This window comes from Xiphophorus hellerii, chromosome 7 (assembly GCF_003331165.1).
Source record: "Xiphophorus hellerii strain 12219 chromosome 7, Xiphophorus_hellerii-4.1, whole genome shotgun sequence".
Classification (NCBI taxonomy): domain Eukaryota; kingdom Metazoa; phylum Chordata; class Actinopteri; order Cyprinodontiformes; family Poeciliidae; genus Xiphophorus; species Xiphophorus hellerii.
This window is the reverse complement of record NC_045678.1, coordinates 11,574,514-11,599,486: the sequence shown is the minus strand read 5'-3', so window position 1 is coordinate 11,599,486 and position 24,973 is coordinate 11,574,514. Positions and strand designations below refer to the sequence as shown.

Here is a 24,973-nt window from a genome sequence, read left to right as displayed (position 1 = left end):
TGTCATACACTGTGTAATGCATTTAATTTCTTACAGCTAATCTTAAAAATAAAAGAATACAAAGTCTGTTCTGTTGGCTTGTTTGGTATGAAGCATGCCACGGCACAGAAATGGTTGTTGAACACCGTGCTAGCAAACAACCACCATGAAGCTAGAGAACAACTCCAAAAGCAGACATAAATGAGAGATGATCAAAAACGCTGTGCCAGCTTTGAGATGCAAGATCACACCATGACCCTGCCACCTGATCCTGAAATAGGTAAGATAAAAAGCATGGGTAACCACCAAAGCCATTCTGATTTAGAAAACAAAAAAAAAGATTGCTGGGTTTGTCACGCCATCAGTCTTCTTTTTTTTGTTTGCATTACAGATAAAAAAAACCAAAAAACTTGTACTGCAGAATAATTACGTACTTGGTCTAAATTAAACAAATTTCACTTAGACAAAATGAAAAAAAAATCACATTGTTCTCGTCTTTATGCATGTACTTGGTGAATATTTTGAGACTTAAGTTATCCTTCTCACTTTGATCTTTTTACCAGAACTTCAACACAACTATAATGTAGATACTTTTTTTTGGAAGTGTCTTTTTTGTGTGCACTCTAATTAGTTTGCCTTTATATTCTAGATTTGATGTTGAGAAACTTTATTTTTAGCTGCTTAGACATAATCCCTGTAATGCATACAAAGCACTGAGTAGCACATATCAAAATAACAACCATGTTAGAGTGGCATACTAAAACCAAAACCTATGACAAAATTTCTGGATTTGTTTTATGCTACCATTACATAGAGTGCAATGAAAAATAGCAATACCTTGAAGTCTATTCTTGCACAATTGATTTGAATTTTTTTTTTTTTTAAAGAAAAGATCTAACATTAATTTTTAAAATATGAAGAGTATTTTGTACGTTTGTTAATAAGTTCCCTTTTCTTTCGGTGCAATGTTTTTTGTGTATTCATTTTTATGTCACTCGTCCAAAAATAGAAAAAGATCTTATGGTGTAGGAATAATACCTTTCTTTTCTTTTCTTCGCGAATAAACAGCATTATGAAGAACAAGAGTAAGACAGGATAAAAATAAAGTTCTTGAGAAATTTAAATCATTGTATAAAGGTGCTGTGCAATACAACTATACAAATATGCACTGCACTTTTCAGATTTTCAGTTGTTAAAATTTTTGATAATCAAATATTCTTTCTTTTTAAAAACCTTATCGTATGAAATACCACCGTATGGCCAGGAGGGGCCAGTAGAGCTTTTTTTGGACACCAAATTTATATGTCTGGTCTTTGACCCCCCGACTCAGTTCGACTTTCTGGAGCGACTTAACGCCACTGATAGCTATTTTATTTAGGTTAATTCATTCATTAATTCATTCTTTTACTTACTATTATTAATATTATGGGTTGGCGAATAGTTTTGTTTTCTGGACACAAACCTTTTCGGAATATTTTTCTGGGTGCACTTCCTCCGTTCACCGGATGTTGCTGCAGGAACCAGAAGCGCCTGTTGAGTGCAGAGTCTAGCCCTTTGGAGAGGATGTGTGTCGTCTTTTCAAGGAAGGTGCGACAGGAAAACACTGTTGAAAAAGCTTTTCTCTCTATTCTACTGATATAAAGAAAGACTATCAGAGGAGGCCCTGGCCTGCAGGGTAAGTTTTGTCTCTACTGCAGTTAGCAGCGTGGACAACATTTAGCATGAACGCGGCAAGCTACCTCTGCTAATTTTAGCTTCGAAGAAAAAAAATACACTTTCTGTAGTTTAATTGTGTAGAAAATAAACTATAAAGCACATCACGTAATGGCTGCGAACGTGTGCAGGACTTTAACACTGACGTCCGGTTTTTCAAAAATGTGACACACGTGTTAACTGTGCAACACAAACATGGGCTCCAATGACAAAAGGAACATTGACTTTCCTGGCTAATTTTCATACCATGCGATGTCAAGCAAGCTGGTCATTTCAGATCAATTTTATTGCTTTTGATGGTTTCCCATCTATTCCCGTCCTAGGCTTTTACATTTTTGTATTCATCACATAGGTTTTCATCATACCCTTCTTTACTAAAGTTGTTTACTTTCATGTTATTTGTCCAGTGTAATCTCAAGAGAAGTAGAGGGTAGCATAATTTCCGTATTTTTCTAAATCAAGCATAAGTGTCTTCAGCCATAAAACCAGGCCTACAGAAAATGAAGAACTAGGAACCTTTCATAGGCCTTGTTTTACGTCACTGAGAAGATCTGGTTAAGATATAATATATTAGAATTTCATGTTGAGGCAACAGTGTCAATCTGTTATATCCTTTTTTTCAGAATGAGATCAATTTACACTGGACTTTAACTGAAGAAAAAAAGAGGAACTTCCTCTTTATCTTATGCTAAATCATCTTTTTTTAGTCTGTACCATGTTATAATGTCCTTCCCTCATGAAAGACCTCGCCAAAGTGTTGCATTGACTCTTTCATGCATGTTTGAGAAATCCTGGACTTCTGTGTGGCATCCAGTCGGGGGGTGCCTCACCGCTTGCTTATATTTACCCAAAGCTGAGCTCCATCATAGATCTAAATTCTGCGTTCAAGTTGAAGTCAGAAGTACAAACTTCTGACTTCCCAGTTGGAAAAATCAACTGGAACACCCTCTGAAGTTGGATTTATCTCTGTGACAGTGTGAGCGACTCCCAAAATTGCACTATATGCCTAGAAAATACATAACACCGTTCCTTTAAATCCAGGTTAGAGTATTATTGTTTAAAAGAAGTAGCATCTTTGTCTAATCCAGATGAGAAATAACCAATTGTTCACAGAAGATGCACCTGACCTTCAGATAAAATTTAGACCCTTTAAAGCTTGCAATTGTTTTTCCAAAAAAAAAACACAAAAAAAACAAACAAAGCAAAAAAAAAAGACTGTGGAAATTATCTTTCTATTTCATGTCTTGTAGTCCTTTGGAAAAAAATAATTTGAGCTAGTCAATATCAGGATTGACTGGTCAGATCCTAAAGAAAACTAGAAATCTTTATCCTGAAGAGAAAAAAAACTGATCAGTACATGTCTACATATTTGTGTTTATCTAGTTTTCATAGTAGAACATAGAAATAAAGTGCCTACACAGAGAAAACTTGTAGTTACAAAACTTTCTCTCTAGAAATGTATAAATAATATCATCCAGGATGTTTAATTAAGGCATTTGTTCAAACACACATAAAGAAGATATTCTGTCACTTACATTAAATCAGAAATTTATGATTACTTGGCATAATTAATTGTATTTAATATTAAAATTGCACTGGATAAGTCACAAGAGTTGCATTTAAAGAAACTGCAACAGAGTCAAACATAATTAAGAAACAAAATCTGAATATCTTTGGCATGGATTAGATTGGTAAACAATTATGTATTTTATTGCAACTGTTCTCAAGTCAGATTACAGCTTGACTATTGTAAGTTTAACTACTACATCTTCATTTATTTTCACTCTTTTCTTGCAAGTTATAGCATGGACTTAACCATATCACCTGCAGATTGTTTAATATAAATCGACTTGAACAGAGTAAATATCTGCATAGAAAATAAAGGTTCTCCAATTCTCCACCTCAAACTCTTATTCTCTCTTTGAACTTTTTATTATGTCTTCATGTATCTTTTTACTTTGAGGGTGAGCTAGTTAGTTATTTAGCTAATCAGATCACTGGCAAAGCTACCAAAGTAAAAAACAAAAAAAAACCACAAATCTGATTTTGATCATATTGACAATCACTGCATATCTAATTATACTATTCTATGTTTGCCAGAGGACAGACTTATTTATTATGTCCTTTACGTGTGTCTTGCAGTGCCTTATGAAATCTTGAACGATGATGGAGCGAAGAAGAGCCTTAACTATTCCGTTTGTTGACAAGGAGAAGCTGGTATTTGTTAAATTAGTTCTTGATTTTCAGTTTATTTAGTTGCATGTTACCTTGTCCGTGTATCTGAGCCAGAATGTCCTGCTGGCCTGCTATGTGGCTGTGATTGTCTTATTGTAGTTCTATGTAAATAACCAATCCTACTCACAGTTTGTATCTCTACAAAGTCAATTGCAATGTTATTTCTGTCATCTGGTTAGGTTTGTCAGTGTGCTGTTTGGAAAAAAAAGCTTAAAAACATTACATTCTGCAAAATAAAACATGGAAAGATTTTTGCTCTTAAAGCTAGAACCGTATATCTCCAGTATGACAAAATTAAGTAGAATTAATAGAATTAAGCTGTTATTTATGTATTTACAGATCAAAAGCTAAAGCTCTGTATATTTAGGAAAAAAAAAACATATCGAATATGAGACTGGATTGTAAGTAATTGAAAATAAGTTCAGTCAGAGGACAACTCTAAAGAAAAAAATCTTTATATTACATCTGCAAATAAAAATACAGGAAACTTCGATTTGCAGAGTATTTTTTAATTGCTTATATTGTTGTTGTTTTTTTAACTTTGCTTTGAAAATTTTAATGAAAAATTTCACTATATCGTCACAAAAAACCCTCATAATTTAAAACAGTATGTAGAAAATAATTAGTTTGGGCTTCACATGGAGGCAGCTAATCCTTCCAACATGAGACAAAAATTAGAAAATGTAGAAAACAGACAATCTGTCTTGAAAATCAAATTAAGCAGTATTTGTATGTCATCATCATCCTTATCAGGAATGGATGAGGATGATGATGGCGCATCTGTCCGCTGCTGTTGTGACTGGACCTTCATCTAATTTGTCATCTCCGTTGTTTGTACGTGTTGCATATTTGCTCTTTACGTCATCATGTTGCCGCTTGAGGTGAACTGTTTTTTTCAGTCTCATTTTTATCTTTATACATATTCGGGGTTTTTTTAACCTATGTTTTTCTGCCTTTTTTTATTTTATTATTAAAACACTTCTTAACTTTGCTTTCGCATGTGATTACTTAAATAAAACTTTCTTAACTAATCACTGTCTGTATTTCAGATGGAAAACCCCCTGAAAATATCCGTGGCGTGCCTGTCATCAGAGTGCGGGAAGTTAGAAGCACAGGTACAACAACGCTGCGATTTCTCCGACCACTTCAACATATTTCATTATTGATAGTGGTCAGGAATATTTTCCTATATTTTTTTCTTCTCCTCTTAACAGGTCCCCTGGACTGCATTTTCTGATTGTAAATTAAATTCTTGTAATTCAAGTCACAGAAAAGGGACCAAGATGTTCGATCACACCATTTTAAAATGTTCGGATATTCTGAGGTAAACAAGCCACACAAGTAATATTATGGTTGATTTATTTTAAAGGAAAATTGGATATGCCTACTCTGAAAGATTTCCCTGTTGTATACTTAATATAGTTAATTTTAACACAAGTTGGACAGAAGCCACGAACAAAAAAGAAGAAAGGTTCTCTGTCCAGATGAGATAGTAGAGTTTGGTTTGCATGAAAAAGTTCAAGGAGTTTTTCTTATTTTAAGCAAGGCACTATATATATTCTAATAATCGTATTTTGGTTAATCGATCATTGCCTTTTCAAGTTAGAAAATAAATAAAATATTGGATAATTATTTTCAACTTTAAGTTGGATTCGTTGAAGGAAACATTGTTTGTAAACAACATGACTTCAATGCCATGTTATCATGACAACCCACATGTCTAATCTGCATTTCTCAGCCCCTCCCTGTCCTTTTAGCCGGCACAAATAAGGTTCTTTCTGCCGTAAAGTTGAGCTTAAGCTTGAAAATGTTGATGAGCCACAATGTTGAAGGTGAAAGTTTTAGGAAAACAATTCACTTCTGTGTCCTTTAGGAGGAAGCCACGTCTTATCCTAAGAGATGTCTTAAAGACAGAATTGGGTAAGGATTATATAGAGAGGATAAAAATGAGTAAAAACAATACACGGTGGTCCAGTTCTCAAAAGGATAATGGCCGGCGCAAAGAGGAAGATGTCCCCTGCAGAGAAACTAGGCCCAATCAGTCGGATGACAAGAGCAAGAATGTAACCCCTAAAGGCAAACGGAGAACCTCCACCTCTCAAAGGTAGGCTGATGTTTCAAAAATTATTACCTGAAATGTTTCTAACTTCGGTTCAAGGGGAAGAATCACATTCTGTTAAAAGATGGTTGGCTTTATGCGGCTCAGTGTTAGTCCACATATTCATCAATTCATTTTCACACGTTACCATTTTTTAATAACTTTCTTCCTCTTTGTTCTTCTGAAAAAAAAAATCATACCCATGAACTTAATAATTTATACTTTTGGAATTTAAATATTTTGAGTGAATTGTAGAGACAAATATTCATTAAAAAAAATGTGATGTATAGTCTAATATAAGTCTGTATTTATTGTTAAATATTTAATATTACACCCCATATATTATTGATTTTGGTTTTGATTCCTGTTTGGACCACTTGACTAAATGAAACCTGATCAAACCAGATATAACTCTAATCAATCCTGTGCTGCTTGATGCCATTTATTTAAGGTAAAAAAAAAAAAATCTTCATAAAATCCTCCGTTTTCACTGTGGGTGAGAACTGACACATGATCTGTGTGAAATGCCCCATGGCTGACATCTGCTGTTTGAAACAACTCAAATTGTTTCGTTTCTTCTCTGTTTTGTTTAGTTAATGCGGATGTTCAGCAGGATCATGATGTTTCATAGGGAAAGGTCAAGTTTGTATTTGTTCCCTGAGTAAATATTTTTGTTTTAAGATCATTCCATGTTTGGTCTACACTAGGCATGCGTAGAATGGAGTTTTCCCACAACACACTTGTTTCAAAGGAGTTTATTTCACCATTTGGTACAAAATGTATGGAAACAACAACAACAAAAAGAAAATAATAAGGATTTGAGTTTTGAGATTCTAAAAAAAATGGACAAAAAAAAGTGGAAATTAATCTTTATTCCCTAAACTGGTTCAGTTTTTTATTTACTCACAAGTTTGTGGTAACTTTTAAATCGACTTTGATTGTAATGTGGTGGATAAAATGTGCTGAGGATAATTCTGGATATTTTATCTTTATAGACCAACAACTAGAAACAGAAAACCACAGAACACTGAAGAGGAAGCCAATGAAGAAAACCAAGATATCAAAGAAGTGATAATCGGCAAAGTCAATGAAGAGAAAGACGAGACGTTTGCGGAGGTCGTAGGTGGGTTTACATTATCTGTGTTATGTTAACAGTGTATAGATTTCAAATTGTCATTGTGAAGTGTAGCCTTTAAAATTCCCTACCCTTCCTTGTTGATTATTGACTAAATAAATCCTTAACAAGAGAAACTCACTTTCTCACGGTATGCTGGGCTATAAAAACCACTTAGTGGGCTAATGAGCTTTTCAATATTGAAGCTTTTTCCAATTTCAAAAAGGTGGATCATTTAAGCTGTCTATATGAACTGTGAAATGTGAAACCTGAACAAAATTACAGATGTCAAAGGATATTTTACTTCCAGGAAGATTTTGTTCTGACAAAATAAGATATTAAAGGAGCATCAAATTTGAAATACTATACATTTCAAATATATAGTATTTTTAACCTGTTATTTTTTAAACAGGTTAAAAAAAATAACCTGTTTAAAATTGTTTATACCCTTCCCAATAATCAATTAAATCATCTTTATTGGCTCCAAAAATAAAACACCTTCTTATAATTGCTGAGTAGCTTTTTGCATATTTCCACTGGCATGTTAACTATGTTATAATGAGCATCCTCTGGGTTTATGAGTAAGTTTGGATTTGATGCCTCTAGTTTTATGCGTTCTGTTTATATCCAAGCAGTTAAAGGTGAAAATCATTGTCAGGTTTATTAAGCATTTTGTGTCAGAATAGAACAGAAAACTGCAATGCAGGGGACAATGTGTTGTTCCATTGTTGTTTTTTATTAAAGGGCAGAAGAAATGCAAACATATTTACAAAACAGTGAGAACTAGCTCTTTGGCAAGTAACTGAAAGAGACCGACATCAAGCCTTTTCCAGACAAAGTTGTAAGAAGAAAACTAACCATAAGTTTAACACAGTCATAAAACGTTTGATTGTTGTAAAATTTTCCACTATAGTGCATATTTCTGTCCCTTTTTCTGGCTCTTTCACAGAAACGGAAGCTACAGAAAGAAGTAGTAGCTTCATTTAGTATGTCTTTGTAACAAAGAGCGCGAGAGAAGAGAGATCAGGAAAACACAAAGTTGTCCCCACTGGCGTCATGTGGATAGGATGCAAATGTTTTGCAAATATTCCATGTTTGTTGGTGCAGCTAACCCTTAATGGCGCTGAGCAGCACAGTGAAAACACGTGTTCAGATAAAATTATTGAAAGTGAAGCAAAAGGGAAGACCTCGTTAAAAAGGCAGGTGCTAGAACATCAATTATCTGGACCTGGTTTGGGTTTAAAGTAGGACTGTCAAGGTTAATGCATGCAATTAATCTGATAAGTTTAACATGCTAATATTATATAATGCAGATTAATCACATGCCTTTTTTGACCTAAAAGGCTGTCTCCCACAGAGGGTTACGTAGTTCACAGCATCAAGTTCTTGTACTGCTTTCAGCAATGTGTGCCAATTATTTATCCCTTGCACGACTATACCAACACTACCAGTCTGAATTGTTGTTTATTCCAAATTCTGACTCTATCATTTGAATCTTGGAGCAAAATTCAAGACTCGTAAGACCAGGCAACGGTTTTCCACTCTATCGTTCCAATTTTGTGAGTGTGTGTGAATCAGGAGTGTCCAAAGTCACAAAGTTAAACTCCAGCAAGTCGCCTTCACCACATCTACAGGCTGAATTCAAAGGAGATAAACACATAAATAATACAAAAATCAATTAAACTGGTGTACCTAATAAAGTGGACGGTAAATCTAGTCATCCAGTTAAAATGAAAAACTGCTGGACTACAAAGATCTTTGAAACAAACCATCAAAATTTTTGTTTTGATTTGGTTCAAAAACTGTAACTAATGAGAGAAGCTGCACACTGGATCTACTTAAAGCTAAATCTTTTAAATAAAATCAGAAAAAAAACAAATAAATGCTGACAAGGAGGAAGAGGTGGGCCAAGTCCCAGGAGGAGCTGGGGCATATCATCCTGTCAGAAGACGAGATCCAGGCGTTTTCTGGCCCAATCAGCACCAATTACCTGCTGCTGTGAAACACAACAAATGACATTGGGCCACAAAACCATGTGTATGTTTAACTTGACTTCAGCCAAATCTTTTATTTATTTATTTCTTTTGAATGATCAGAAATGTTATTTTTATGTTCCACCTTAGATGATTGCGTTTCTGTCTCTCATGCAGACTGTGGGTTGTCACTGAGCTGGGAGCCAGCTGGGGATATATCAGCCTCTGAGGAGATTTCTGCAGATTTCACGATGGACAACTTGACTGGACCAGAAGATATGCAGCACAGTTTGGTATGTACAAGTTTTTAAAACTGAAAATAAAACCACTTATACAAGGCTCTCATCAAGTCAGTCTCAGTTTAAGCTAGCTGTTCCCAATGTTTTGGCTCCATATGACAAACAAGGTTGTTTGGTTGAGTCTGTGCTTACTGAGATGTCTGCCTGTGGTATTATTCTGGTGGAAACTAAATGTATTGGAACCTCTGGCTTAATTAGCTAAATAGAAACCACACTTGTGAACCTTAGGCAAATTGTCTGCTGCCAGCTTTGGATGTTACCCTCATGTCTAAGGCCTCACAGAATGTTTTCATACCATTCATGCTATTTTTTTCTTAGTTTTTTTGTTTATCAACTGTCCAGTACAATGTTTTATTTATGGTGTCTGGATATTAAATATTTGAAAACTCTCACCTCAGTCCATGGACCCACAATTGATCAGTCTGTGCTCAACCTAACATTTGTCATACTGATCACAACATGGCTCTGTTTGAGCTCTCTCTGCCATGTGAGAGTATAAAGGCTGCCATTTACTTCTCTGCTGCCATGAAACAACATGAGCAAAGTTCATGTTGTTAATACAGAAGAAGTGATATACTGCTTTTATGCCTCTTGGCAAAAGCATCCTGGACACGGGTTGCCTCTTAAAACCACCTGAACCGTGGTGCGTTTTAACACGTCTCGTGCTGCCAGCAGGTCTGATGGCAAGCGGAAAACAAGTGCAAAGAGAGTCCTGCTAATCCAAGACGGGCATACATATTAGGAAATTATTGGTGGGGAAAATCAAAATATTTGTAATTAATTTCTTTTCTAAAAACAGCTACAGACAGCCCACAAATTGTCGTCATATTTTCCGCTGTTTTCAAGCAGTTTCAGCTAAATTAGTTGTGGGTCATATAAACTCTTCTACCTGGCTCTTAATTGATATTCCCCCATCACCTTGCCAAATCTGAGAGACTACTGGACTATCTGTCCAAATAAATGTTAACACACTTTTAGACTGCGGTGTTGTGAGCTACTTCTAAACTTGGAGTTGAGCAACCGTTGCAATACAGCTAATGTGGAAGCTTCAGACCTTCCAGTCAGATCTAAATTCCAGTTCTTTTCATTATGGAAATAATTTTCTTACTCTAACCTATTACGTCAAGATTTTCCAGACTGATCTTTAAACCCTTTAATGGCACTGAATCTGAACATTTAACAGTTTATAAAGGGCACTAAAGACTTCATTCAAGTGGTTCAGATCCTGATTTTCTGACATATTTGTACTTTTCTCCTGACTGCATCAGGTCTCACTATCCTCCAATACTTTCTTTTTTTTGGTGTTTCGCAGGGATCAGATCTTGGGCTTATTTGTACCTGATGTGTTCTTTCTGTGGTATATTTTGGGAGAAAAACATGGCAATGCATTCCTTTTTTAATGCAGTTAATTCAGATTTATTATAGATTTATTTTTTTAAATATTTTGCGTGACTTGACTCCCACGTTATCCATCAGATGTTTATAAACCTATAGGCCACAGGGTTCAGGTTTGCTTTGCAGGTTCTACATCCTACAGCTTACACTAATGCAAACATTGAAGCTTGGGCGATCAGACCTTGTATTTATTTTTCTAGCCTCTGCATGTTAATCATTAATTCCTGTTTTAATTTTTTGATGCTCTTTTAGTATTTTTTGTGAACTTTCTTCAAGTTAATTTTTAACTTTATTTAGTTAGTGTGAAGAATTGGTTGACCTCTGTTCTAAAATGTAAACAAGTTTACAAACAAGTTTTAGATTTTTATTTTTATTAGAACAATTCTTTTCTGCGTCATTTGCTGTTCGTGCCAGAAAACGTTGAGCGTGTAATTTTATATAATGTCTCTATTATTTTATAGGTGAAACGGTTTATTAAAGTGTTTCTTTATTTCTTTTTTAAATAGTCCTCATTGTTAAAATTGAATAAGTCTTTAATCTCTTACAGAAGCGTAAAAGGAAGGATCCCAGCCTGCAGTGTAATGGGACGAGCAGCCCTAAACGTCAGTGTGACATCGTGCTTTTTCAAACCGAAGAAGCAGGAAAAGATGGAGAACAGATCCCAATGTCTGTTGGTCATTGGGAAGACAGCGAAGACGACGTAGATCTAGAGAATATAGACCGTTGTATTGTACAGTTCACTGTTGGGGGAGAAGATGTGTTGGAGCCCCTGGTTCCAGTCATCCCTGAAGGCATCATTTTCAGCAACAAGCTAAGCCTATTGGCCGCAACTGAGACCAGCACGTCTGATCCCAGTGAGTAAGCAAATATGTTATATGATTCTCAGAACTTGTTGACTTTTTTTTTTTTTTTTTTTTTTTTTGCACCATATGGTTTTAAACAAACGAGTCATTACAGCACCAGGTATTGAGTGGCATTTGGACCAAACTTTCTAAGCATAAGCGGCTTATATTTGTAAGACTTAAGGATGCACGTGTGGATGAGAAGTCAGATTACCGTAGATGCCGACTATCGACTGACTTTTTAAAGTAATCTGGACAAAAGTATTAGTTTTGAATAAAAGGTTAAATATATTTAAGCTTTCTAAAGGCAGTAACCTTAAATGTTTCCATCTGTTAACATTTTAACCTCTTCTGTTTACTTCAATCTGCTGTTTTATTTCTGCATCCAGCCTCTGATTACAAGCGTCTGACTGCATTACAGCTCATTTTCCCAAGATGCCATTTCAAATAAGGGCTTTTATGTGTTCAATTTTAACTTGTAAATGAGTAAAGTAGTAGAAGCCCTAAGGAAATTAATTAAAAATTTTCCCCCCATTTCAGTTGTGTTGTCCAGTGATGACGAAGAGAACAATGACGATTCTAAATGTCGCAGCAAATTGGTCGGAGAAATGGCCTCTGAGGTCGACGCAGTCATATATAGAAACTCCTCTAAGGAAGCTGTGTCCCAGCAGGAGAAGGCTTTAGACGCAGAGGACATGCAGGTTGGTGCAGCAGTTTTCATTCAGTCCATGCTTCCTCTGTACATGAAGGAAACTTCATGTTGTTGACACAGGGCAGGTCTGTTAACTGAGCTAAGTTAATGTACAGCTTAAGATGATTTTGCAATGGTTTTTTTAAAGACTTTACAACTTGAATCAAAAGAAGTTGTATCTGACCTAAGGAGGATCGTGGAGATATTTATATACATATCGGATTTTTTTTTTTTAACACAATCTTGATATTTTGAGGCTGTGATTGTGTCATAAAACAATTGTCTTTAGCCAGGAGGTAAGCAGCAACTTTTCCGATTGTCCCACTGAAGTTTTCCATCTCTTAACATCTGAAGAAATGAGGAACTTATCTGTCCATAGCATTTTTATTTTTTTTATTTTATGGTTGATCTGGATTGCCTATATAGTGCCACAGGGGCTTGATTGCATTGCAAAATTCCCCTCCTCAAATGGACTGAATTAAGGTCGTCACAATTCCTTGAATGACTCGAGTACCTCGTTTATTAAAATTCCTCGAGGAAAAATAATCTGCCTCGAAGCTTCGTTAAATTATGTTTTATAATTTAGCGCACGGTGTTCCGCCCGGGTCATTATTATGGCCGGGTTTTTATCGTTTTCGGGGCAGCAAAAAGCATCCTTAAATTGACTGGCGCGATGCCTGGAGTACAGCAGCCTTTCTCCACCCGGAGCTGCTGGTCCAGAGCAAACGGCGGAGATGAGCGCGGCCGGTATATTTATACAGGCGAGCCGATAGACTGAACACTGCTGTTCTGTAGTTGATGCTTAATTCAAGTGTAGCTTTGCGGACGAACCGATAAATAAATTTCATATCCTCCCGGTCTTAACAAACGAGTGGCAGAGCGCATCGTGGCGGTACATAGATGGATATGTTTCTCTGTGTGTGACGAACGATGGTGTCAAATCCTGACGCTAACATGGACACAAAAGCTGTAAATGGTTGGGCAAAGTGAGAGTTCATCTATTAAACTGACTGAAGATGAATACATAAATTTAAAACTGGATTATAGACATTTTTATAAGCACATCTCTGTGCTTGCCTCTTTATTATAAAATTTAATCTAATTTCAGGTTTTTGTATAATTTTTCTTCAAAAGTGAGCTATTATTTTTACAGGTTAATTTTCCAAACTACAGAAAAGTAACTATTAGGGAAGCTCAAATATGATAAATTGGACTGATGTAATATTGGACCTGCTAATCACTGATTAAAGTCAATCAAGACATTTTGGTGCATAAAGAATTTAGACTGATTGCATCTTCAATCTTCAAACATGTTTGCACAGTACTGTCTGAAATATTAAAATCCCAGTTCCTTTAAAATCATAGCTGTTTATTCACATCATAAAAAGTGTCTCTCTAAAGAGCTGAGATGATGAATTAGACATCAGTGTTTTACTCAAAATTGTACATTCAATTTTCGTCCATAATCTTTGTAAAGTCTACACCATACGCTTTTAAGCAATATCGACTGTGCATTGTGATCTTCTGTCATTTGTGTGTTTACCACTAGATGGCGCCAAAGTAATGAATTAAAGTAGTTTTGGAAAACTGCAATGTTAAAATGCAAACCTAAGTCAGGTCTTTGTGCCTCTGGTAAATCAGGATGTGATAATTATTTGATCATAACTTTGTTTTTTTTGTTGTTGCTCAGGTTTCGCAGCTACTGATTGAAGAGAATCCACCTTCAGCACCAGGTTCTCCTGCCTGTGAGGTGGACTACTCCTCTTTGAGCGTGCCTTTTTTGTCCATGTACTGCGGCTGTTACAAAGTAAAGTCAGCTGGAGGCCTCATGGTAAATCTAGTGGAATAATGCGAGGTTTTTACATTCAGCTTCTGTTTCATAAATTAACGGTTTCTTTCTTTCCCTTCACAGATTTCGAAACATAAGATTATCATCCCACTTAAAGGTAACTATTTTTTTGATCCATGCGTCTGATGGTCTGCTCCTCGTCATTCAAACTTCTTCCCTTAATTCATGACTTGTGCCATGACTCCTTTGTTTGTGTCCCTTTAAGCTGGTTTTATTGGCCTGTGTTCATCAGTCTTACCTGTGACCTTTGCTCCAAATTGTTTCAACCTTGCCAGTAAAGGAACCTGTTTTATCTCCTTCTGGTCAAGCTGTCTGTGTCCCATCTTAGTGGTCTATTTTAGTTAATTGTTTTTGTTCTCGTGGATTAGAACTTTTAAGACCCCACCATCACTTTCAGCTGAATATGAAATTTATAAAAAAAATTTTTAAACTGTATCAGTTAATGCATCTAGGAACATTGCACTGATATGATTAACTATTTAAGGCATTTATTTTGGGGGACAGGGGATCAATCAGAAATCCCCCAATAGGTAAAATTAAGCAACAGTGTTACTGCTTGAATTGGCATTTAAAAGCATTAATTTTTATTTTATTTATTTATTTTTTGAACATCAGGAGGTTTTACCATCTCTATGTAGAATCATGGGTTGCTTGGTGTCTCAGATTTAAAAAAAGGAGTAAAACAACTTGTTTTGTTTTTATTTTACCAAATACTTCTTACAAGTTTCTGCATGTCTATACACTTGTAATTAAGAACTATAAACCAATGTCAAATTGCAAGGCTCGGTAATTGAAATGTTATCTGCACATAATTAGCGGTTCAGTGTTGGTTATATTAAGGTGAAGATGCACATCTTTTACTGATGCATTTGTAAATGCAATACAATGAGGTTATAAGAGTAAAAACGGAAACTTGATATTTTAAAAAGGGTTTGTCTTCGCCAGTTTTTGGAGTCTAACTCCGACAATGAATTGCATTGTGTACTGAGGAGGAACAATCCTATCAGGACGTCTTGTCCCAGACATTGATGTTTAACATTGGGCATCTGCTCAAGATCTTATTAAAGGGAATAAATCAAATGGCATTTATATGCCTGAAAACTCGGTAGCTTTAAAGTTTTATCTGTAATAGACTTAATTAACTTACTAGTTTGTCAGGATTCTGCAGTTTATCCCTTTTGTTTTTCTTTGAGTTTCTGCCTTAAAATGCATCTCCAACACATGGTCAGCAAAGTTAAAATGCTAAAATTACCTCCTGAAATCATGTCGCCTAAAACACAAAAAGCTTATTTATTTTTAAACTTGTCTTACTTGACACATAGAGCTATAGTCTACATCAAACCCATCTCTTGCTTCTGCTGACATCGCTCCCTTGAGTTGGCTATGTGAAGTTCTTGGCTAAAGTTGGCACTTTTTTTTTTTTTTGATAACTCATTGATTATCTTGACATTTTGTTGTAGTTCTAGAAAATAGTTTGGGGAAAACTTACTGAATACAATGTTTTACCACTTTTAAACTTGGTGTTTTGTTTTGAACGTCATAAAATTTTATGAGTAGTGTTTCAGCTGCTCTCGTCACGGCTCTGTTTCCTACCTTGACAACCATGACCGAGCAAAGCAGGTCACATGATGCCGAGTCACTGGCCAACAAATCAACAGGTGTTAGTTAAAGGGATTGTTTAAAATTAATATGTGGATCAGGTTGGGACATACTGTATCTAAAAGATGAGAATTAAACTCTTTTTCTTTCTTGGTTTAACCTAAAGACTGTATTTGTGTGTGATTCAAATTTTAAACTGCATTTAAAATTGATTAATCTGACCTGATTCCTTCCTGTCCTCAGGCACAGGTGAGCAGCTGACTTTTGAGCGCAAAGAGCTGAGGAGGTACAGCGTTTGGGATCAGCAGGAGCTGGAAGCGCGAGAGATCCACTTTGGAGACGAGGATCCTTCACCGCCTGGTGTCATGCTGTTCTTTGTGACTGAAGCTGCTGCTGCTGCTATACACCAGGAACTTTATCAGCTGTGTGTTAGTGAAGATAGACCAATAGATACTGGTGAGAAGGGAAGGAGATGTAAAAAATTTAGTTTATGAACATGCAATATATTCGCTAATATTTTTATTTATTTATTTTTAATTTATTTGATAAATGAATGTTTCATTTTACCAGGAAAAGCCAGCCCCTTCATACTGCTGACTCTCAAAGATCCTTTGGAGGGAATGGAAGGAGCTTTGCTTCGCTCCGTGTTGGACATCGACTGCATCAACAGAATGACGCACGAAAACAGCATCGCAAACAACGGAGTTGGACTGAGCAGTTTATTGGACATAGATGCTCCAGTGCTTTCTATGGATGAAAGTATTAAGCTAATTACAAGAACTGGAGTGGACTCTCATCTGCTCTCCATACTTGGAATTAAGAGCTCAGATTCTGATGTGAGTGTAGGCCTGGACAGTTCTCATTACGAGGACGAAATCCCCACTGCCCACATCTGGATGGATACCAACTGTGAGAAAGATGTGGAGCAGGATCTCGAGATGGCGGCAGAAGATGGAGAGACGGAGGCTGAACCAAAGGAGGACCAGGAAGATGAAGAACCAAACACTCCCTCTGATGCAAGTAGTTTCTAACTTATTTTACTTCACTTCTTTTTGAAATAGTCTGAATTTTTAGAAGATTATTGCACCTGTTAGGTATGGGTCAGGAGGAAGTAGTCATGGTATGATTTCTGAGAAGAAATATGAGATGTTTGCAGGTTATTTGTTTTGAGCTCTGTTTCTTTACACATTTTAACCTTTTAAAATATTTCAACTTGGTCATTTTTGCTTTGACATTTTGAGGCTTAGGTTTTTGCTGCAACTTTTCTTTTTGTCTTAAATGTTTTGTACAGAGGTGATATACCTTTAGATTTGCTTGAAAACTTCAAATCTGCTCAGAACTTGGACACATTCAAAGATTTTAAGCCTTTAAGTACCAGCTTTATGTCACTACAAAAAGGAGGTGAGACTTTAATGGTTATTCTATATGGATTTGTCAAAAATTCCCAACAAAATTGGCTTGGAAATACTTTTGTAGTGTCAAATACTTGTAACATTTTATGGTAAAATGCACCTCTTATGATTGTATTATCATACCATGAATTCTAAAATGTTAGCAATTCATTTTGAAGAAAAGTAGTAAAAACTGGGAATATTCATTGTAGTCCACCAGATTCAACCAGATTAATGAAATTCTTGTAACGTGTCACATCACCAACAGGGTGTCCAGATGGCGTATCTGGCTCTACAGAAGAGCACTACTGCAATTTCTTTTGCGACTGTTGAATGAATTTGAGGGTTTCTCCTGCTACCACTTAAGGCATTGCTTAAAAAGCTCAATATTAAAAGTATAAAAAGAAATTGTAACCATCATGTCCTAAACAAGCTAAAAGATTTGGTATTCGAATGGCTGAAATTACACAAAAATGAAAGTATTAGTGCTAAGATGCCAAAAATGTACAGAAAGGAAATAATTTGGATGTTTTACAGGTTTCTGAAATGAATGAAAGGCATATGTTTCCATGATGTTGTCAAGTTTTTTTTACCTGTTATTTTGAAACAATTCAGCCTAAAGTCATCTTAAGGTTGTAAACACAAGTTTGAAAACCTCTAATTAGATACATTTACTCCCACAGAGCAAAAAGGAGGAAGCCAGGCCTGTGTACACAGTTTGCCATCATAGAAAAAATGGATCCTACTCTGTATCTCTTTGTAAACCTGACTCCAAATGGAGTAAATATAAGCATCGGGGACTGACTCAAAGGTAAGTGACATCACTCCCTTTACATCCTTATGTTGTCTGGTTAAAACAAGTATGTCTGCTGCTGCTTTCTAATTGTAATGTGTGTTAATTTGATTATGAATATAGATGTTACAGCTCTGTAGTCTGAAGTTGTAAAAGCAAACTACTGATCTTTGTTTTTATTCATAGATTAATACAGTTTCCTCCACCGCCGTTGAAAGGGGGAATAACTGTGACATTGGAAGATCTGCAGTGCCTTGATAGTGGGCAGTACCTCAACGATGTCATCATTGATTTTTACCTGAAGTAAGTGATTTACCTTGAAAGTTTGGCCTATCAGGTGATTTTTTATTTTTTTTGTGTGGTGAAAAAAACTTTCTGAATCAGCCATTGCATGAGATACATACATATTTATATAAAAAAATGTTTTAAACAGATACCTTATCCAGAATGCATCTGCTGCTATTTCTGAGCGATCCCACATCTTCAGCAGCTTTTTCTACAAGCAGCTGACGCGCCGGGACAACGCCAGCGAAGGAGGCAACAACGACTCGTAAGGGAACCAGTGTTGCATATTTAGACTAAAAGACTTCTTATGTCTGTAAATTTTAAACATAAGGTATTATAATTCCCTGAAAGATTTTAAGAACTCCTTTTAGGAGTATTTGTTTTTAAGAAGGTAAGAAGTTGCCCAGTTCTTTGCATGGCCAACAATTTCTATAAACTGAATGCCAACTGAAGCTTTTAATTTTATTTTTTATTTTTCTAGCAGCAATTATTTCTTCAAATTGTTTAAATCATCTAGGAACTTTAAATTGGTAATATACCTCATTGTTTAGAATGAGGTATATTATTAAATGGAGAAAGATTTACATTTGTGGCAAACATCATACATGCTACGAATAAAAATCTGGTGGCCTCTGCTAGAAAACCAAAACTCAAGAAATATTTCAGACATAGAATCGAACATCTTTCATGGCCATCTCAGTCCTCTGACCTAAATGCAATAGAAAATCTGTGAGGTTATCTGATGAGGATGTAAGAGTTGCCTCTAGATGATCTGAAGAGATTGTCCAGAGGAATGGGACTCTGTAAGCTCCCAACTGTGTGACAAAACTAAGTGATGCTCTATTGACACAAAGATATCCAAACTTTTACCTTTTAAGTAATTAATTTTCACTACTGAATACATTTAGTCAAGATAAAGGTTGGGGTTTTCTACATAATTTAATTTAAGATTATGCTGCTGCAATAACAAAAATGCCTTTGTTTCAATTCTTGCTATAGATTTAAAGCTTGTATTGTATTTTTTTGGTTTTGCTGCCTAAATGTTTTGTTTTACAAAGCTGTTATAAATAAGAACTGTTTTATAACTTCTGTTTAATATAGACTCAGTTGTCAGAGGCAGAGGCGGCACCAGCGAGTGAAAACGTGGACCCGAAATGTGGACATCTTTGAGAAGGACTTCCTGTTTGTGCCTGTTAATCAAGAGTAAGCACATAACTCATGAAGACATGTGTTTTACATCCATTTGTGTACAATGTGTAACCTGCTGCTTTACTTTTTTCTCTGTCCAGAGCTCACTGGTATTTAGTCGTTGTTTGCTTTCCTGGGCTGGAAGAGCCTCTGCTGAAGGACTGGGTGGGAGAGTCGGAGGGTCAAGATGAGGCCCAACAATGTAAAGACTCTAATAATCATTCAGAAATCCTGGTGAGATTAGACCCCAGTGACAGTATGGAAACAGAAACAGGTAGGCAGGCATACCTGTAATGGGATCAGTATAATAATGAGACAGTGAGTATCTGCTGAAGCCAGATTGATTTTTATTTTTGTTTGTTTTTAGAAAACAGTCAGGATGAAGTGACCAAAGACCCACTGTCTCCTTGTCCAGTTGTAAGAACTAATTTTATTGTGCTCAACAGAAATGCTTTATAATTTCTAAAAAAAAAAAAAAAAATTCACAATTTACCCAATATTGTCTTTCTTTTCTGTGTAGAGTTGCACAGAACATACATGTCTGAGACGGACCGTTTGCAGAAGGTGAGTTTATCAGCCACCTCAGCGATACCTTGATACGCAAACCTCAGAGCAGTTTATCATCCACTTATAAACTATAATGTGTTTAATATTTTCCAGTTTGGTCTTTCTGTCAAGGCTTTTTGTGTCTTTCACTTTTCATATAAATGTCAACTACATTTTGTTTGGGTCAAATATTTTGCATTTTGTTCCTAATGTCGTATTGTACTAAACACTTTTGTTGCTATGCTAACATTAGCTCCTGATTAGGACAATGGAAACATTTTTCATGAAGAAAAGTTCTAAAAAAGTGGCTTGTTTTGGATTTATTGAACAGGTTGACTTTGATTTTGTTCTTTGGTATATTACTATATATAAGAAGAAGCACAGTTAAAAGCTGGATGAGAACTGCGATCACAGGTTTGCACGTCTTTCTCCTGCAGGCCGTGCATTCTCATCATGGATTCTCTCAAACTTTCTTCCCATGAGCGGATCTGCAAACTCTTACGGGAGTAAGTTTAATACTTTAAACCTACAGTGAAGGTGTTTGTGAGTAGATGGGGGAAGGAGGGGAAGCTTTTCTGTTCTACAATCGGACATGAAGAGGTTAACTTTGCTAAACACTGTTGACACTTTAATAAGACTAAAATTGAAGTTTTGATAAAAACACCAAAGGCATCCAATGTAAGTCAAAAAGATTTTCTTTTCACTATGGTGGAGGTTCTGTGATGCGTGGACTGGTTCCTCTACACTGCCTGGCACCGCCAACCCTTTGGGCAACTGTTTTAAACCCTCAGGCAGTTTAAACAAATCTGGTCAAGTTTGTTAAAATGCTAAATAATGGGTCCTTGACATGGTCTTTTATCAGATCGGCACAGAAGTGCTTCACCTGGCATGAAATTTACTTTCATTTGTAACCATCTGGGCACAAACCTGAATAAAATGGCTGAACTTCTTCATCAACATGTGATCCAGCTCTGCAGAGGTCTGAATGAGCCATTCACTTGACTCAGGGATGTTGGAGAAGGGATGTGTGGGGAATCCCTGATCTAGAGAAATTGTAACAAAAGATGGGTTCTTTCTCCCCAGGATATTTTGCTGCAACTACTTCTAAGCATGGTTTTGTTTCATACGGTAAATCTTCTAAAATCAAAGTTTGGGGTTAGGAAAAAAGCCCAGTGTGGGTTTACATTGCTGCAATAAACAATTATAAGGGATATTTGCCAGGAGGTTTGGTTGCTGTGTGTTGAGCTGATAAGTGTGTGTGCTCTCTCCAGGTATTTGCAGTCAGAATGGGAGGTTCGTCGTGGATCATCAAGGGAGTTTGGTTTAGATCAGATGAAAAGCTCACATTGTCAAGTTCCACTACAGGATAACAGCAGTGACTGTGGCCTTTATCTCCTTCAATATGTTGAGTGCTTTTTAAAGGTACAAAGCTTAAGTTTATGGCCCTTAAATTTATTGGATAATCTGATATGCTTTGAGAAGAATATGTCATGCTTTTTGTTTTGTTTTTTTAAGGTGAGCTCATAAAATGATTTGTTGTTCTGCAGGACCCTGTGGTGCATTTTGATTTACCTCTGCAGCTGCAAAAATGGTTCTCCCGCCAGGTGGTTCGGAAGAAACGGGATGAAATCCGAAATCTGATCCTTAACATTTACCGGCATCAAAACCTGGACAGTAAAAACACATGAAGTAGCTCTGCTGCTCAGCGAATCACATTCCTGAAGTCATTATAGAGCATTGCTCATAATGAGCAAAAGACATTTTATTTCAGTGTAAACTGGAACAAGTTCCTCTGAACATGATTATTTCAGCCCATGTCTTTAACCAAACCAATAACCGTAACTCGAAATATTTGGTAAGTAGAAATCAAAAATGTCTGTTCATCCAACCTATTAAGGCCTAAAGATTTGCAAACCCTAACAGGTTGCTGACTATTTTTTTTTTCTTTCGAATTCTCAGTGACTTTTATAAAATTTGTATTGAAGAATTAAACAGAAGCTGCATTTAAATATTAGTTTGAAAGTGAAAACAGGACAATGTTAAAGTGTAACTCATGAAGAAAAATTGAGCGGTTGGACTTAGTTTACCTGGTTTGTTGACCATTGTTACCTTACATGTGTTGGGTTTGTTCAAGTTAAAGATGATCTGATTATTGTGATGGGTTTATTCCATCTGTTTACCAAGATTTAAACCTCTGAATTGTAATAGGAAGGAAACGATTCAGTTGGCAGTCACCTCTGTGCTGTGAAGCAAAACGTTTATTCTGTGCACAAGTCTACAGGAAAAACCAGTACTGGTCCCACATGAAATGGTGCAGTCAATATAAATTATACCCAGTTACCGCTTGGCTTCATTCTCTGTACAGTAGGGTTAAAACTGTATATTTTGGTACAGATTTTAGAATTGACGACTTGGTGAAGTTGAACTTGTTTTCTTGCGGTCAAAAATTGTTAAAAGCATTAAAATCCCAACCTAGAGACATTGGTTCAGTTTGCTTGTTTTGATGAAATGTTTAAGACTTTAGCCCCAGTTTGCTGCTTTTACTGCTGTTCGAATTTGTTGTAGGACATGACTTCTAATTTTATTTTATTTTTTTTCCACATTCTGGCTTCTTGTTTTATATTTATATTTTTAAGTCGGCTTCTGTAATTGAATTAGTTGTTTAGGATGAATGTGTGTGATGAACATCAGTTAGCTCAACCCCTGAATGCAGTTGGTTTCTGTTGTGCATTAAAGCTTCTTGAACAAACTAAATCCGACTGTATGGTATTTTTAATTTGAAATGAGCAAAACCCAGTGAAGATTTAAAGAAATCCACAGATTTAAGAGTATTCTATTGCGTAATAGTTTTTCCAAGCTTTGATAACTTTTATTCCCCAATAGTGTCTGAGAGCTTTTCTTTTTACATGCACTGTACTGTGGCAAATTGAATTCTTTAACTTCCTTTAGCCAAAACGTGTTTACGTTGTAGTGCTTGCTGGAATAATCTGTCAAGTGTTACATGCTCGGGTATATTTAGTCCGTCTGATTTGAAGATCTGCCTACAGAACTGTGCCATCCATTTAACTGAAACATTTGTCTTGCAAAAGTTTTCATACTCAGACATTACTCACATCTTCTAGGACAAACACAAATTCAGTATATTTTATTAAGGTCTTATGTGAAAGATTAATACCCTTTAAATAAAATCTTTCTAAACCAGTTGCCGTGGGAAGCCATGTAACTGGTAGACGCGAACAAGAACAACTAGCGACCCGCTTTATCTCGAGAAGCTGGAGAATCCGTCATCGATTTCAAGGTATCTGTAACTTGTGTGCTCAAAACAATTTGATTATGGGAGAGTGGCAAGAATGTTGAATGTTGAACGTTGCATCTCTTGTACGTTAGACAAAAACTGAGTTGAAAATTGTTACCCTACTTTGAGAGACCATGTTTGGTGAACAGCTCACCACCACGAATGCAGCTGATGGAGTTTGAATAATTTGCGAAGATTGGGTAAATGTCGTTCTTTAGCTGGTTTGAGTATTTGTGTATACACCCATAATAAATCCAAACTTCTACCAGTTATTTTTTGGAGATCTTTGTGCCAATTCAATCCCAGCCCATACTTATCTGCTCTTTTCTTACTTTTTTTTTTTTTAAATTGCTTACATGTGTATGATGATAAAGCCAAGAAGAGACTGATCTGTTTTACACAAGCAGGATAAAATCTCCAAGAAGGGTTAGGCCCAAGTCAGGAGATTTTAGTTATTTTAATTTAGGAAAAAGTGTATTAACTTATAGCTGCTGCTCTCAATTATTCTTGCTTTATTTGTTTTATGATGCGTTTAGATTGAAATATAGTGGATTTAATGTTTTTCCAAAAGGCTCAAACAAGCCTTTATTGAAATAACAGCACCTTACACACACACCTCTCTCATTCTCAAAGATAACCCTCCTGCAGCTTTCCGTTTCATTCCCTCTTTCCCCCTTGCTGTATGTCCTCTCTTCACAGCTTTGCTCCAGTAACTTCTTGACGAGTTTTTCTAACAAGCTTAAAAACAACAGGATTAGAGAGAATTAAAAAATCCCCTTCTCCCTACAGGCCATCTGTCTGTCCACCTGAGCCAGGGGCTGGACTCTTAGCACGGTGACACACACACCTTTCAGCCGCATAGTGAACCAAACCAGGGACGGGCTCTATTGTCAAATGCTTTCTCATCATTATTGGTTTTCCTTTGGCTTTGGAGAGTTTTGAACTATGCAAACTCTTAAGCAGCTATGTCGTCACTTGAGAGGAAAGACATGTCTTCTTGATCCCTTTCCGAGTCCACGGATTTAAACCCAATCACGGATTTAACATGAGCAGCGCTTCCTGGAGAAGTGTTTTCTTTTGTGCTCTCATTAGCCTCACAGTCATAATTTTGAGCAGGCTCTCAGGTAAGGAATTAGTAGTATACCAAATGTTTTCTGCATAGTCATGTGCAGCTTGGAAAAAAAAGAAGGTAAAGGTTTTGAATATTTATTTTTTTCTTCTGTGATTGTACAGATGCCACATTGGAAGGCTCCTCTATGGGATACCTGGGTAAGCCTTTTTCTCAGGAACCAGCGGGGTTTCCTCAAATCATCCGGGTGTCTGATGTGAAGGCATCTCATGACGGCCATGCTGTCACCTCTCGAAGGAAAAGGAATATCTTTTATCAGGGCGGACTCAGACTGTGTGGACAAGAGACTCCTGAGGAGGTCGTTGCAAACCATTTAGGCTATTTTCACCTCAGAGGTACGTTGGCTGGGCTTTGTCTGGATACTGAGAGCTGTTAGATCTAATGATATATACTTTTGGAAAAGTCTATGGTCCACTCACAGGGTCACTTTACCCAAGCGAAACACAAGAGCACACTCAACTTGTGCCATCTTCACAAAATCTGTTCCTCAGAAAGAAGCACACATCAGCAGGTGGCAGCTTTGCCTACTTGCTTTAAACAGTGTGACACATTTTACCCA

General features: G+C 36.4%; 1 protein-coding gene across 3 annotated transcripts; it reads left to right on the top strand.

Annotated features, from left to right (window-relative positions):
* Window positions 1-1,475: 1,475 nt before the first annotated feature.
* LOC116723352 (uncharacterized) lies at window positions 1,476-22,744 on the top strand. 3 transcript variants are annotated; one of them, XM_032568179.1, is made up of 23 exons: window positions 1,476-1,654; window positions 3,835-3,909; window positions 4,977-5,042; window positions 5,142-5,251; window positions 5,801-6,031; window positions 7,021-7,148; window positions 9,290-9,405; window positions 11,354-11,660; window positions 12,189-12,349; window positions 14,030-14,170; window positions 14,252-14,285; window positions 16,031-16,243; window positions 16,358-16,803; window positions 17,862-17,989; window positions 18,158-18,274; window positions 18,405-18,521; window positions 19,358-19,459; window positions 19,546-19,718; window positions 19,812-19,861; window positions 19,965-20,008; window positions 20,428-20,496; window positions 21,262-21,412; window positions 21,538-22,744. In XM_032568179.1, the coding sequence occupies exons 2-23, from the start codon at window positions 3,856-3,858 to the stop codon at window positions 21,676-21,678; spliced, it is 3,099 nt and encodes a 1,032-aa protein (XP_032424070.1). In that variant the 5' UTR covers window positions 1,476-1,654; window positions 3,835-3,855; the 3' UTR covers window positions 21,679-22,744. The 3 variants fall into 3 exon arrangements, with proteins under 3 accessions (XP_032424070.1, XP_032424074.1, XP_032424073.1); XM_032568182.1 differs by having other exon boundaries at window positions 1,492-1,566; XM_032568183.1 differs by lacking the exon at window positions 3,835-3,909 and having other exon boundaries at window positions 1,477-1,654.
* The last annotated feature ends 2,229 nt before the right edge of the window (window positions 22,745-24,973 follow it).